Here is a 15809-nt window from a genome sequence, read left to right on the forward strand (position 1 = left end):
CTCACTCGCAGGCAGATCACACTACTCTCTGCGAAGCTCTGCGTGTGTCAATGTAAAGTTAATGACACCCCCAAATCTGTTCGCAGATCCAAGCGCGAACTGTGAAATCGGACAGGAATTGGATCGCATGGGTGTGCAGACCAAAAAAAGGGTCCTGCACCATTTTGGTGGAAATGTGATGCAATTTCAGCCATAGTGTATGGCTGAATTCGCATCGCACAGACATCGCATGTGATGTGCACAGCAATGCGATGCGAATCACATGCGATGTCTGGCATCGCACTAGTGTGAACCCAGTCTTATATACTGGTGTCAACAGCTTGTGTATTTATTATATTGTGTAGTTTAAACAATGGAAATGTCAGAGATTGTGAGAAAGATAGCCATGTCTTTGTCATAAATGCTTACCTCCGTCACAGGCTCTATTGAAGGCCAAGATCGGTGTCATCGATTATATTTGGTCCAATTTTCGCAGATGATTGTGTGCTCAGGGAACTGGTTCTGTTTGAGTTCTTTTCTGGTTGTGGGGGAGGAGGGATGGACTTGATGTTCTCAGTTTTTAGGAGACCAGAGAGAATGTATCTGTTTGTTATTACAAAAGCAAAGCAGAGAGATTTTGGAATGGCTCAGAGAATGTGCCCCATTACAGGGGGGCACATTACCAGACACAGGTCAGGGAGAGCTGATAAGTGTCTCCCTATCTAGAGCAGAAGAAAGAAGAGCATAGAATGGCAGACAAGGCCAAGGACTTCAGACTGTTTTTGGAGGACATGGTAAAGAAGAGAAAAAACAAGAACCTCAGACATTCTCTGTGGGTGTCACCAAATATGTTCATATTTTCTGTTTGAAAGGTTATATGAAAGTTTGGAATTGGCTTAGCATAAAAACAGTTTTGAACTGTACTAGCATAAGGTTACAATGACTAAAATAAGGAACCATTTTAGGTGTGTGTGGTTGAGCACTACAGTTTGTAGCTTGGTTAGCAACATTATATATTCTGTCCACCTTATATACACTGAGCAAAATTATAAACGGAACACTTTTGTGTTTGCCCCTATTTATCATGAACTTAATCACTTCATCCCCGGAAGGATTTACCCCCTTCCTGACCAGAACACTTTTTGCGATACGGCACTGCGTCGCTTTAACTGACAATTGCGCGGTCGTGCGACGTTGCACCCAAATAAAATTGATGTCCTTTTTTTCCCACAAATAGAGCTTTCTTTTGGTGGTATTTGATCACCTCTGCGTCTTTTATTTTTTGCGCTATAAACAAAAAAAGTGCGACAATTTTGAAAAAAAAAAAAAATTTTTTTAACTTTTTGCTATAATAAATATCCCCCAAAAATATATAAAAAAACTAATTTCTTTCTCAGTTTAGGCCGATATGTATTCTTCTACATATTTTTTATTTAAAAAAAATCGCAATAAGCGTATATTGATTGGTTTGCCCAAAAGTTATAGGGTCTACAAAATAGGGGATAGATTTCTGGCATTTTCATTATTAATTTTTTTTTTAATTAGTAATGGCGGCGATCTGCAATTTTTATCGTGGCTGCGACATTATAGCAGACACATCGGACACTTTTGACACTATTTTGGGACCATTGTCATTTATACAGCAATCAGTGCTATAAAAATGCACTGATTACTATGTAAATGACACTGGCAGGGAAGGGGTTAAACACTAGGGGCGATCAAGGGGTTAAGTGTGTCCTAGGGAGTGATTGATTCTAACTATGGGGGGGATTGTCTCACTAGAACATGATAGAGATCACTGCTCCCGATGACAGGGAGCAGTAGATCTCTGTCATGTTGCTAGGCAGAACAGGGAAATGCCTTGTTTACATAGGCATCTCCTCGTTCTGCCGATCCGTGATACAATCGCGAGCACGGTCACGGAGTATGTGTTGGGCGCACGCCCACAAAGCCGCGATTTAAAGGGGACGTACCTGTACGCCCATTTGCCCAGCCGTGCCATTGTGCTGACGTATATCGTCATGTGCCAGACGGCATATGGTTAAAGATCTACGACTTTTTCTATGTACACAAAAGGCCTATTTCTCAAATATTGTTCACAAATCTGTCTAAATCTGTGTTAGTGAGCACTTCTCCTTTGCCGAAATAATCCATCCACCTCACAGGCGTGGTATATCAAGATGCTGATTAGACAGCATGATTATTGCACAAAGAAAAGGGTTGTGGGACTTTATATGAAGCACACTACTAAGTTGAACGAACCAATCAGTATAATTTTTGTTTATTATTACAAAGGGCATACATACACATGTAAAATAGTAGAAAGATATAAAGATATCATCTAAACAATTCATGATTATACATAATTGTTCCAACATGATATACATATTAATGGACATTGGGTATGTAGACCAAAGTTGTACCGGTAACATATAAACATGATAACAATGATGAAATTGATTAATTAAAATAGACTATAATAAAATACAGATATTGCACGTGGATACTGTGACGTAGCATCATAGGAAAGTTCAATGCGTTTCGTGGTTATACCACTCATCAGGAGCAGATGCAGATTTGGGAGTATCTAGCTGTAGTATATGGGTAAAACTGTTGATGATATCGATAGTTGGAGGCACTATAGAAGACGTTTTCCCCTGGAGCTGAGGCAGTAACACCTGCGGCACAATGACGGCACCAACATCCAATGAATATACATTGAGATAGGGTCTCCAGTTATCAGCTGGGGTGTATATAAAAAGTACTGTATATAGTTTGTGCTGTGAACAATTCCCAGGAATTTATAAGCGGTAGATTTGAGGAATAATCCAGTGTCTCAAGAGTGAAACAAAACCCTAAGACCTCCTTCACACTGGGGCGCTTTGCAGGCGCTACAGCGCTAAAAATAGCTCCTGCAAAGCGCCCTGAAAGAGCTGCTGCTGTCTCTACAATGTGAAAGCCCCTGAGGGCTTTCACACTGGAGCGGTGCGCTGGCAGGACGCTAAAAAAAGTCCTGCTAGCAGCATCTTTGGAGCGGTGAAGGAGCGGTGTATACACCGCTCCTAAACTGCTCCTGCCCATTGAAATCAATACCGCCGGCATGGTGCTGCTGCAGCAGCGCTTTGCGGTGGTTTTAACCCTTTCTCGGCCACTAGTGGGGGGTTTAAAGCGCCCCGCTAGCAGCCGAATAGCGCCGTGAAATTGACGCTAAAGCGGCACTTTACCGCCGAAGCACCAGTGTGAAAGTAGCCTAACACAGATTTAGACAGATTTATGAACAAATATTTAAGAGAAATAGGCCATTTGTGTACATAGAAAAAGTTGTAGATATTTACGTTCAGCTCATGATAAATAGGGGCAAACACAAAAGTGTTGCGTTTATAATTTCTTGACGCCTCCATGGCAGCACACGCTGGGTTGTGACTCCGCCCCCACAACCTGACAGGATTGGTTAGCTATAAATTTGAAGGGGAGACACCCCGCTGCATTCTCTTTCTTATCCTCACCTGACAGATTGGGATAAGCAAGGTTGCTCCTGTTGTCAAGATGAAAGAAAAAGCCTCTTACCGCACTCGCCCCAGCAGGTTCAAGCCTCTCCTGTTTGGAAGTCCCTCCTGTACACTCTCTAAAGGAGCTTCTATGGAGGGAACCCCTGGTCTGGTGGTCTCAGGGGGCGTCTGGACGTCTGGCACAGTAAGCTTTAAAGAAGCTTCATATTTTGCAGTGGTCTCCTCTCTATTTATGCCTGTACCTTGTTTTCTTTTAGCAAGTAGGCTTTTACCCCTGCTTAGGGGGATTGCTGGCACCTGTTGTCCAGCACTGTGGAACCGTCATGGCCGCCGACGCTCCTCCTCTGCTCTGCACGTTCTCTATTGTGTTCAGAGCTAGGTACTGCCTTTAGAAGGTTATGCCCTTTTTCAAGATGGCGCCGAGGCGTTCAGGACGCTCTGCGCATGCGCGGGAGCGTCATTTTGCCGCGACGGCGGTGCCAAGTTTAAAAACACAGTCATTCTTGGTGTTTTTTGCTAAGGCTATTTAAAAAACTTGGATTTCGCCGTGTGTTGCACTGCTTTGCCAGAAACTAACTCAGCAAAACCCAGGTAAGTCGGATCTACTTCTCCAGACTCTCTTCAGCCTTTTTTAAAAAAAAAAAAAGGGAAAATTTAAAAAAAAATAGTTTTTCTTATTACTCTTCAGCCTTCCTGTCACTTTTGCTATGGAGACCACTGCCCGCGCAGACCACCATCAGCAAGATCAATGCTAGCCTCAGTCACGGCAAGAAGGGCTCTGTGGCTGAAACCATGGATGGCCGATACTGCATCTAAAACAAACTGGTGCAGAATTCCATACGATGGCTCAAACCTGTTCGGGTCTAAATTGGACGCCGCTATCTCCAAGGTAACAGGAGGGTAGTCGGGATTAATTCCCTCAGACAGAAGACCCAAGGCCCAAAAGGGTCCGTCCTACAGACGCAACCTTCCCGATAAATACAAGGAAGCTAGATCCTGCCGCCCCGGTAGGGAGTTTAGAAGGGACTGGAGAAATACGAAACCTTTCTTCCTAAGGATGCAGAAGTCCAAGCCTACCCCTGCAGGGGAGCAGCAGAAGTCCTTTTGAAGGTTCGCCTGCCCACCCAGCACAGGTGGGCGCCAGGCTCAAGAACTTCGTACAGATCTGGTCAAGCCATATAAAGGATCTGTGGACTCTATCCACAATCAAATTCGGACACAAGTGGAAGTTTATGGGCAGACTTCCGGGAAATCACTTCCAATCAACCGGACTGCCATCTTCACTAATCAAGAGGAAGTTACTATTAAAATATATAGTAGAATTGAAGGAAAAAGGAGCAATTCTGGAGGTTCCATCAGGTCAAAAGGGGAGGGGTTTCTATTCCCCCCTATTTTTGGTAAAGAAGAAGACCGGAGACTTACGCCCTGTATTGGATTTAAAAAATCTCAACAGGAACATAAAAATAGAGGCTTTCAAAATGGAGAGCCTTCAGTTCATAATTCTGGCAGTGAACCTGGGCGACTGGATGCTGTCAGTAGATTTATCTGATACTTACCTACATATTCCGATTCATCCTGCCTTTCAATAGTTTCTCCGATTCGCCATCAACAAAAGCCACTTCCAATTCCAGTGCCTCCCTTTCGGCATCTTGTCGGCTCCCAGGACATTCACCAAGGTCCTCCTACCCTTGGTTGCATTCCTCAGGGAAAAGGGTCTTTGAGTCCACCATTATTTGGAGGACATCCTGCTCTTGGCAGAGGATCGAGAAACTTTGCTGTGTCATCGAAAGATCCTACTCATGACTCTCCAGGACTTCGGTTGGCTGTCAACTGGAAAAAGAGCAGTCTGCAACCCACGCAAAATATGGTATTCCTGGGAGCGGATCTGAACACCAAATTGAACAGGGTGCAACTCCCTCAGGAGAAGATTCAGCCTTTAATACAGAAGATGCGGAGATTACTGTCAGCGAGGCATCTACCAGCCAGAACCTGCTTGAGTGTGCTAGGCTCCATGTCTGCAACTCTACCCATGGTGCAGTGGTCACAATGGCACATGAGAGTCCCGCAAAACTCTTTTCTAAGGCAGTGGGATGGAGTATCGATGCGTCAGACCATTACCTTTTCCAGACCAATGAAGCAATCAGTATGGTGGTGGACACACTCGACCAACCTCAGAAAATACAAGCTGATAGTTCCTCCAGACCCGGTAATAGTCACTTCAGATGCCTGTCAGAGTGGCTGGGGAGCTCACTGTCAAGATCAAGCAGCGCAGGGCCAATGGCAGTTCCAGGCCCAGGACATAGTATCAAATATACTGGAACTCAGGGCAGCTTTCCAGGCTCTCATGGCATTGGCACCAGCCCTCAGAGGGAAGAACGTGCTTATCCAGATGGACAACAAGGTGGCAGTGTCCTACATCCAGAGGCAGGGGGGTACCAAGAGTCTCACACTGATGGAGGAAGTCCGTCCTATCTTGGAATGGGCACAGGCACACCTAACAGACTTAAAAGCAATATATGTTCCTGCGGCACAGAACATGTTAGCCGATTATCTGAGTCGAGAGACTCTCGAACAACGAATGGTCCCTGAGCCTCCAGGCCTTTTCACTTCTTACGGAAACATGGGGAATGCCAGAGATCGACTTAGCAGCCACACCTGCGAATACGAAGTGTCGGAGGTTTCTGTCCAGAGTGTCGTTCCCTTCAGCCAAGGGAATAGATTGTCTAATTCACCCATGGAACTTCAAGTTGAGGTACATACTCCCGCCAACTCCATTAATTGCAAGATTCCTGTTCAGGCTTCGGAGATCCTCAGCTACAGTAATCGCAGTAATCCCTCTTTGGCCGAGAAGACCATGGTTCACGACCCTATTGCAGCTCAGCCTTCAACCTCCAATACCTCTTCCGGTAACCCCGGATCTGCTAATCCAAGACCAGTTTCTACACCCAGCTCCAGAGAAGTTGCATCTGACGGCATGGAAGTTGAAAGGCTTAGGTTAAGGGAACAAGGCTGCTCTCAGGAAGTAATATCAACCCTGATGCAAGCCAGGAAGAATACCACCAACACCACCTATACAAGAATTTGGAACAAGTTCTTTTCCATGGCACAGCAGAAGGGATGGGACCCCATTGCTCCAGAACCCTCTCAAATCTTAGAGTTCCTCCAGTCAGGGATCAACAAAGGCCTAAGTTCAAGTACCCTTAAGGTACAAGTATCCGCCTTGTCAGCCAAAACAAGCACTAGATGGGCATTACATCCGCTGGTAATCCAATTCCTGAGAGCCTGTCTGAAAATCAAACCTTCCAAGAAACCAGCTTTTCCATCATGGGATCTCTCAGTAGTTCTTGATGCCTTCACCAATCCTCCTTTTACTCCAGCTGAATCGATCCCACTGTGGGATCTAACTCTAAAACTGTCTTTTCTCTTCGCAATTACATCAGCAAGAAGGGTATCTGAAATCCGAGCACTGATGGCATCGGAACCCTACTTAGTATTCTTTCCTGATAAAGTAGTACTAAGACCCTCAGACCGCTTCATCCCGAAGGTAGCAACTTCCTTCCACTACAACCAAGACATTGTTTTACCATCCTTTACTAATGATCAAGGTGAACCTCATCCTCTGGATGTTAAAACAACCATCATTAGTTACCTTGCGGCTACAACTCCTTTTAGGAAGACGGATACCCTCATGGTCATCCCCCATGGAAACAGACGAGGACAAGTGGCTACTTCACGTACTATCGCATCCTGGTTAGTCAAATCCATCAAGAAGGCATACTCCATGCATCATCTGGTAATTCCTGAAGGCATCAGGGCTCACTCGATCAGGGCAGTGGCTACCTCCTGGGCAGCATATTGCAGGGTTTCACCGGAGACGATTTGCAAAGGAGTGACTTGGTCCTCCAGACACACTTTCATTTCTCACTATAGAGTGGATTCTGCTCACTTGGCTATGGCAGACTTCGGTAGATCTGTTGTTAGAGCCAATTCTTCCGCATTATAAGGAATAAATATTATTTTCTTGCACCCACCCGACTGGCGAGTTATTTCCCAGTGTGTGCTGCCATGGAGGTGTCAGGAAAACGGAAAATTGTATACTCACCTTTCCGTAATTTTCCTTTCCTGACGCATCTCCATGGCAGCACAGAGATTCCCACCCCGTTTTATGATGATATATTTACAGAGAATGCAGCGGGGTGTCTCCCCTTCAAATTTATAGCTAACCAATCCTGTCATCTTGTGGGGGCGGAGTCACAACCCAGTGTGTACTGCCATGGAGATGAGTCAGGAAAGGACAAGGTGAGTATACAATTTTCCGTTTTTGCTCAGTGTAGTTTAGTAGCCTATCCTATTTTATTTTTTCCAAATTCTTTCAGGGTCATAAATTACCCTTTGTATCATCCTGCTGTTGTTCTACAGCTCTGGCTTTACTCATCCGTGGTTGCCTTTCATCTGTCAATCAGCTGGTATTGTTTTTCAGTGTTTAGCATGGACAGGTGCAGTTTGTTAGAGTAGTAACATGTCCAATTGTCTACTGAAGTAATTTCCTGAGTGCTTTAAATAAACTGGAGGTGTCACATAAGGATTAGGTGTGCATTGTGCGACTTACAAACTCCCCTGAGTTAGTCTCAGCCTCGCCTGCCTCTGTCCAGACAGAATAAACATTGTAGATGGTAATGACTTGTATACCTAGTGATTCAGTCACTTCCAACTTCTGAAAATACCTGCACAGCTGAACTAGCATTACTAGATTGTAAGTGGAAAATAAGTACATAGTAACAGCATCATTTAGGATTTCGATCCTTAATCCTCGATTTTGTCCGAATTTCAATCTATGGCCAGCTTTAGGCTGATAGATTTTTATGTTCAGCCTGCAGACTACAGCATCCCTATACAGTGTGGATGAACTATTCTCCCACTGCGGCTATTAATTGGATGTAGCTGATGTTCAGCTTTCTCTCAGCTCCTTCAATTTTTCAGTTGGAGATTTCAAGGAGGGTGTTGACAGGGCCATTCATAAAGCAAATTTAGCATTTTTCATCAGGAACCAGACAAAGTTTGCTCTGTGTATGGTGGTTTATAGACATTGTCTGTCCCATAGAATAGCATGATGGGAGAGATCCCTCAGTACCCAGGCTAAAGCCTCGTACACACGATCGGATTGTTGGCCAACAGAGCGTCAGACTACTGTCCAAAGGACTTGTACTTGTCTTGCATACAAACGTGCTTCTAGGGTGCATAGTGGCTTTTACCTTTGACTTGGTACATTGGTTGCAGCAAAATCATAGATTTTTTTTTTTTTTTTTTTATGAAGAAAAAAAAAATGATGCATCAGCAGGGATGAGTTAAGGAAATACTAATCTGAATCTCCCTGAGCCATCCTGCCAGGAAGTTGTCACTGCAGACTGCCAATCATAAGCAGCCGAGGAATTCCCCACCACGACACTGTGTGTATACACGCTCCTATGCATTAGATCAGTTGCTTGTTTTCTACCATGTTGGAAATATTACATAGTTACATAGTAGGTGAGGTCGAAAAAAGACACAAGTCCATCAAGTCCAACCTATGTGTGTGATTATATGTCAGTATTACATTGTATATCCCTGTATGTTGCAGTCGTTCAGGTGCTTATCTAATAGTTCCCCCTCCACTGAGACCATTGCCTGTGGAAGGGAATTCCACATCCTTGCTGCTCTTACAGTAAAGAACCCTCTACGTAGTTTAAGGTTAAACCTCCTTTCTTCTAATTTTAATGAGTGGCCACGAGTCTTGTTAAACTCCCTTCCGCGAAAAAGTTTTATCCCTATTGTGGGGTCACCAGTACGGTATTTGTAAATTGAAATCGTATCCCATCTCAAGCGTCTCTTCTCCAAAGAGAATAAGTTCAGTTCTCGTAACCTTTCTTCATAACTAAGATCCTCCAGACCCTTTATTAGCTTTGTTGCCCTTCTTTGTACTCACTCCATTTCCAGTACATCCTTCCTGAGGACTGGTGCCCAGAACTGGACAGCATACTCTAGGTGCAGCTGGACCAGAGTTGTAAAGCGGGAGAATTATCGTTTTCTCTGGAGTTAATCCACTTTTTAATGCATATTCTTTATGTAAATGATATGAAGTAAACCCATATATTGCCCTATTGTTGTAAGTAATGATTGGTCTCTGGCATTACATCACTAGTGTTTATTGATTTCAAGTTATGGATGTGTCATATAAATGTGTCATATAAATGGTGGCACTAATGATGGTAACACACACAAAAGGACTTGAATAAGATTTAGCTTTCTCTGGCAAAATTGTATTGCTCTCCTAGAGATTCCTTATGATTTTTATTCCTGAAATAATTAATAATATGTTTCATTCATGGATTGTTTACATTTCATGTTGGAAATAGAAGCTGTTTAAAAATTCTTGATATTAGTCTTGCTGCTTTGAAGGGAAATGCCAGTGGAGTATGACACAATAACTTGGTGGGATCATGCTGTGCTGCTGACTAGTGAACAATGCCCACACAATAAACTACTGTCATACAGACTGTACTGTATAATCACTGTTCTGTCAAATAAAAACTGATAACATCTTTAATTTCCTTTAAGCCACAAACCTTGTGCTATGTGTAGATGGAATTCTGATAATGTTAGATCACGGCTATGTGCAGCCATTGTCACTTGTTAATATGAAAAAAGTTGCCTGTCTACAGTAAACTTTAACAATCTTGTGGCTTTATTTATTTATTTTTTATAGCTGCCCAACATGTTTGGTGACCTACGCTCAACTTTTATTGCACTAATGATTGGGTCCTATGCTTCCTCCGCTGTCACCTTCCCCTTTATCAAGGTGGGTATATTTCTTTCCATTAGAAGATTATCTGTTGATTTCAGTAAAGCCTTAATTACATTTTTCTGGCAGTAGTTCCCTTTACAGCGACCTGCACCTAATATAATAGGCAAGCATTTGCACCAGTTCTCGTAACATTACTTTCATGCGCAACAAATTTAGCTAGTTCTTACTACTGCCACTTTAAGACCTTGTCGCAATGGCAGCAATAGAGTCTTAAAGAATTTCTGCTAGTTTGCAGATTAGCAAACTGGCAGTAATTAAGATATCCGCTGAATATAAACAAAAATGCCAGGGATAAGTGCCAGTTCACACTGGGGCGGCTTCAAAGTCATCTGACCCGGACGCCGCCCCGTACAGCGCGACTTCAGCACGGCTTGCTAAAACGACTTCTGTATAGAAATCAATGCAAGCCACTGCAAAGTCGCCCCAAAGTAGTACACTAACTTTTTTTCTAAGTCGGAGTGACTTGGATTGCTCCTATTAGAACGGTTCCATTGCAATGCATGGAGCGTGACTTGTCAGGCAGCTAAGTCGCCTGACAGGTCGCCCCTGTGTGAACCGGCACTAATGGTGATGTCATTACCCAAATATGGCAATGATTATTTTTGGGAAATAACTTGAGTAACTGGTTGGGCAGAGCCTGATGGGCAATTGAGAGGTCTTAAAGTGGATGTAAACCCGATTTATGAAATCTGACCTGAGCACATATATCTCTAGTGTTTTCTTTTCTCTCTCCAAAGCACGGAGTCAAGTGTCTTTCTGCTGTTTGAAAGGTTCTCTGAGATAGGAACTAAAAGCAGCCTGAAGTTTGTGTCCATGGAGGTTGCTATAAATAGATTATAGCAGAGAGCTTGTCTTGTCACAGCCCAGCTCTGAAAGTCTCTGCTTATGTGTGACTTTCCTCCAATCAGCTGTCTCCCAGTGTAAGTCAAGACTACACTACCAGTGCAGAAGTAGGAAGTAAATATTCTAACATGATGTAAGAATGCTAAAGAATATATAAAGATGAAGACAGCAGATATGCATGTAAAACTTATGTGGGGAGACTTTTTTCATCTCTGTGTATCATCTGAGGCTGTTCACTTCATTGGGTATGTGTGAGGGTTTACATCCAATTTAAGGTTCATTCATTCTTTCTTATATGTACAGAGAGCTGTACAAATCAATGATGGGCTACAGCAGTACGGTGGTGATTGTGTATCTGAGCATTTATAGATGTGTGCCTCTTGATGCAGACAGTTTGCACCCAGGGCTGCTCAGCCATCCCTATAGGCCAGTAAATGCTCAGAAATGCTGTTCAGCTGCAGCCTGTCATTGTTTTGTACAAGAGTCTGTATGCAAACACCTGTCACTCCCGGGTGCAGAGATAGGCTTGCTTTTCATGGTGTATGGCTCTCTGTACCTGTGTTAACGAGCCATTATAGTTTGTTTTCTTTCCAAAACAGACTCAGTCTAAGCAGAAAAGCCTTTGTGGAGTGTGGAAGAGAAGGACCTTTGCCATGCTTATGGAAGCAGTGGTCTCTGTGCAGAAGACACCACCCTGATGAGCAAACCCCTATAGCTCAGCTTATGCTTCCTGCTGATTGGAGAGCTCTGACTCAGCAGGGAGCATGTTGGAACCACTGCAGAGAGACAACTGCTTCCACACAAAGAGTCCTTCACAGCAGCATCCTAGTGGTGGACAGGCTTTTCTACTTCAGTTGGGATTTAAATACAAGATGTAAATGGACAAATTATTATTGCTCCAATGTTAAAAGTATTTTATTTTGGATAAAATAGTGATTATTTTAAACCCCCATCAGAATTTTTCGCCATCTGTGTTCCATTAAAGAGGTCTGTTTTCAAGCTGAACTCAGCGGTAGAATAAAAATCCTCTCTTGTAGGCTGCCCCTGCGTACCAAGGTTTAAATGCTCATTTATGTCAAGGGTAACAGAAAAAGCATTTTTACTTACCCAGTCATCCACTCCAGCAGTCTTCCATCTTGCTAGACCTGTCTCTGTAGCGTCTTACTCCCTACTCTCCAGCAGGCCCTCTGATATAATCAAGTACAATGTAGGGCCTGTAGTCCTGCATTGGATGTGAGAATGCTGAAGGACAGTCTACAAGCAGGTATGTAGACATGGAGAGCAGAGCGCCAGCTGCCGGGAGAGCGGGGATTAGGTAAGTACAAGTGCTTTCTCTGGTACCCTAGACATAAACAAGTATTTACCCTTGCAATTCTGGGCATCCCCACCACAAGGGAGGATTTTCACTTCCTGATCTCTAGAAACCAAATAAAGTGAGAGGAAATCTCTCCAAAGTAAAGCCCCATACACACAATCAGAATATTGTACAAAAAATACTTATTTCGACGCGATCGTAGGATAATCTGATCGTTGGTACACAGCTTTCGTCTGAAATCTTCCGAAGGGACAAACGTGAAAATTTTTCTTGTACGATACCAGATCGTACGGTTTTAGTTTAATCAGTTTTTGTCCAAAAGTACAATACAAATACATTACATGACTTCAGAATGTTTATTCTGTTGTACGAGAATTTTCTTACTTTTGTAACCTATTCGTTTTCGATATGGAGACTAGCATCCAATAAAAACCCCAAAAAAACGATCATTTGTCCGATAATCTCATTGGGTGTACTAGGCTTAAGGAAAATCGCCTGTTAGCTGTCACAAGAACAAATGTCCCCATTTCATTCCTTGCTCTAGTAGGGGTGTTACTCTCCCTTTTTTTTCTTAACAAACATATTATATCGTACTTACCTGCTTTGTGCGGTGGTTTTGCAAGGAGCAGCCCCCATCTTCTGCTCGGGTCCCCCGCACTCCTGGTTGAATGCATTTAGGTAAAAAACCTTCAGCCTTTACAACCACTTGTTAAAAAAAAAAAAGTTTAAATACACTTGACATACAGTTTACTGACATCATGTTTTGTTCCTTTGTGTTGCTGCAACAAAATCCGCCATGTTGACAGGGTCTTAGGGGTTACCAGTGAGCTGTTCGGTAACCCTTCAGTTTCTTATATATATATTTTTTTTTGCTGGAAATCAAAAGACAAATTTTGTTTACTTTAAAGATCTGCCTCTCTAGCTACCGCTAAGGTCAGATCGTGATAGTTCAGTGCTTGCTGCCTCTCCATTGTACACAACAGCTTGGCATGGCAGCCATTTATATTTTTAGAAGCGTCATTAATGTATACAGATCAATAAAAATCCCATTCTCGTGTTGATCTATGTTGTAAAATATGTACACTCAATCATGGTGTAATTTCAGTGTACAGCAATTCTCTCGCTCAGCCTTAGTAAAAACAGGAAGCCAGTGAGGCATTAAAGTGATGAGGTTTTTAAACCTAAAAGTCACAATACAATAAAGTGTGTTTCCCAGCTGCCTAGGGTGGGTCACTGTAACCTTGCATGTGAAAAAGAATCGGCAAGATTGCTATTTTTTATTTTGGGTGCTGTAGTTAGCACTGATGTCTTGCAACGCTGAGGGTTCTTGAGTTTAACCCTAGGTTCACACCCATGCATTTTTTAGTGCGTTTTGCAATTTGCCGAAACACACTACAGTCCATTTAACATGGTTTCCTATGATACAAGTTCACATCTATGCGTTTTGCGGCCGGTGCTTTTTTGGAAAGGGTCAGGGACGTTTTACCCACGATTTGCGGGTAATAGACTTCAATGGAACTGCACCAGAAATGCAAGTTTTGTGTTTGCGATACGATTTTTGATGTGTTTTGTGTTTTTTATTTTAACACTGTATATAGCTGGGAAGCTGGCCGCTGCATCCTTAACAACCAATGAGTCATCAGCTGCCCACTGACAGCTGAATGTAAAAAAAAAAAAAATTGCCGGCAAAAAAAAAAAACAAACAAAAAAATGGCGTGGGTCTATACCAGGCTCTTTGGGTCTAGTATAGATTCGGAGGGGAATCCCCCCCCCCTGCCAAAATAAACCAAAAATGGTGTGGGGTCCCCCCCAAAATCCATACCAGACCCTTATCCGAGCATGCCGCCTGGCAGGTCAGGAAAGGGAGGGGACGAGCGAGCGCCCCACCCCCCCCACCCCCCCTCCTGAACCATGCCAGGCCGCATGCCCTTAGCATGGGGAGGGTGGGTACTTTGAGGCGGGGGGGGGCTCTGCAAAGCACCTTGCCCCCATGTTGATGAGGACAAGGGCCTCTTCCCAACAACCCTGGCCGTTGGTTGTCAGGGTCTGCGGGTGGGGGGCTTATCGGAATCTGGATGCCCCCCTTTAAAAAGGGGGTCCCCAGATTCTGGCCCCCCCATATGTGAATGGGTATCGGGTACATTGTACCCCTTCCCATTTACTTGAAAAAGCAGTGAAATGTAATAAAAACATCAAATTGGTTTTTGACAAGTCCTTTATTAGTAAAATAGCTCTGAGCCATCTCTCCCCGCCAAAAAAACAAAAAAAGCTGGTCTTGTCGCAAAGCTGTCTTTCTTCGTTGTGATGTTCCCGCTGTCCGCCACCTCTTATATAGGCATGGGGCGTGGCCATCCAATGATGTCACCCGGAGAGCCTGCCCCTTGTGAAGTCACAAGGAGCGGGCTCTCCGGGTGTGACGTCACAATAACTGTAGCTGCTGACATTTAATAAACAGACACCTGTCTCAGGATCCAGCGCTGTTCTCACTTGAGGAGGCGCAAGGGACCATCTTCAGTCCCTGGTGCTGGCATCTTAAGTGTGGGCACCTGGCTGTGACAGCTTGCGACTGCACAGGGTGCCGACTGAGTTGCCCCAGAAGACTGCGGGGAGGGAGAGGGGAAGGAGATCTTCCGCTCAGGTCACCTGGGCGATCCGAGTGGAAGTGTGAGCGGGTACCTGTCAAAACCAGGTACCTGCTACCCAACCCCACCCCAGAAAAAATTGCCAGAAGTCAAAGAGGAGCAAGGGAGGAGGCCTTAAAGCAGAACTTCCCTTTTTGGGTGAAGTTCCGCTTTAAATGTTAAATATATAAAACATTCAGCAAGTCTGGCTTCTGGTGTACCTGCTCTGTTTTTAAAACAATCTTCTTTATCTGCTTACTTTGCAGGTTATCTATGATCTAAATGTGAGTTTTATCACTATTCTTATTGTCTGGGCTGCCTGTGCTGGGCTGGTCTTTTTCAACTGCTTCTTTAACTGGCCTCTGGAGCCTTTTCCTGGACCAGAAGACATGGATTATACGTAAGAGCATTGCATTTTTAACAGTATAGTGCTATTATAGTAAAGCTCCATAGCATATTTATATGGCAACCATTGTTTGCAGTGTGAAGATAAAGTTCAGCTGGCTGGGCTTTGACCACAAGATTACAGGAAAGCAGTTCTACAAGCAAGTTACCACTGTGGGGAGACGACTAAGTGTAGGAGGCTCAATGAAAAACCCCAAAGAGCTGTCAGCACTGCAGGAGGGCAATAAGCTGTGTCTGTCCACGGTGGATCTGGAGGTTAAATGCCAAGCAGACAATGCAGGTATGTCCCCAGTCTG

At 43.8% G+C, this 15809-nt stretch overlaps 1 protein-coding gene across 1 annotated transcript in view; it reads left to right on the forward strand.

Annotated features, from left to right (window-relative positions):
* The window catches only part of SLC43A2 (solute carrier family 43 member 2), a 104721-nt gene that overhangs the window by 68232 nt on the left and 20680 nt on the right, over window positions 1-15809 (forward strand). The window contains exons 6-8 of the mRNA XM_073616635.1: window positions 10231-10323; window positions 15375-15508; window positions 15591-15793. Coding sequence (XP_073472736.1) covers window positions 10231-10323; window positions 15375-15508; window positions 15591-15793 — 430 coding nt within the window. The remainder of the gene's footprint in view (window positions 1-10230; window positions 10324-15374; window positions 15509-15590; window positions 15794-15809) is intronic.

Source organism: Aquarana catesbeiana, linkage group LG02 (assembly GCF_042186555.1).
Source record: "Aquarana catesbeiana isolate 2022-GZ linkage group LG02, ASM4218655v1, whole genome shotgun sequence".
NCBI lineage: Eukaryota > Metazoa > Chordata > Amphibia > Anura > Ranidae > Aquarana > Aquarana catesbeiana.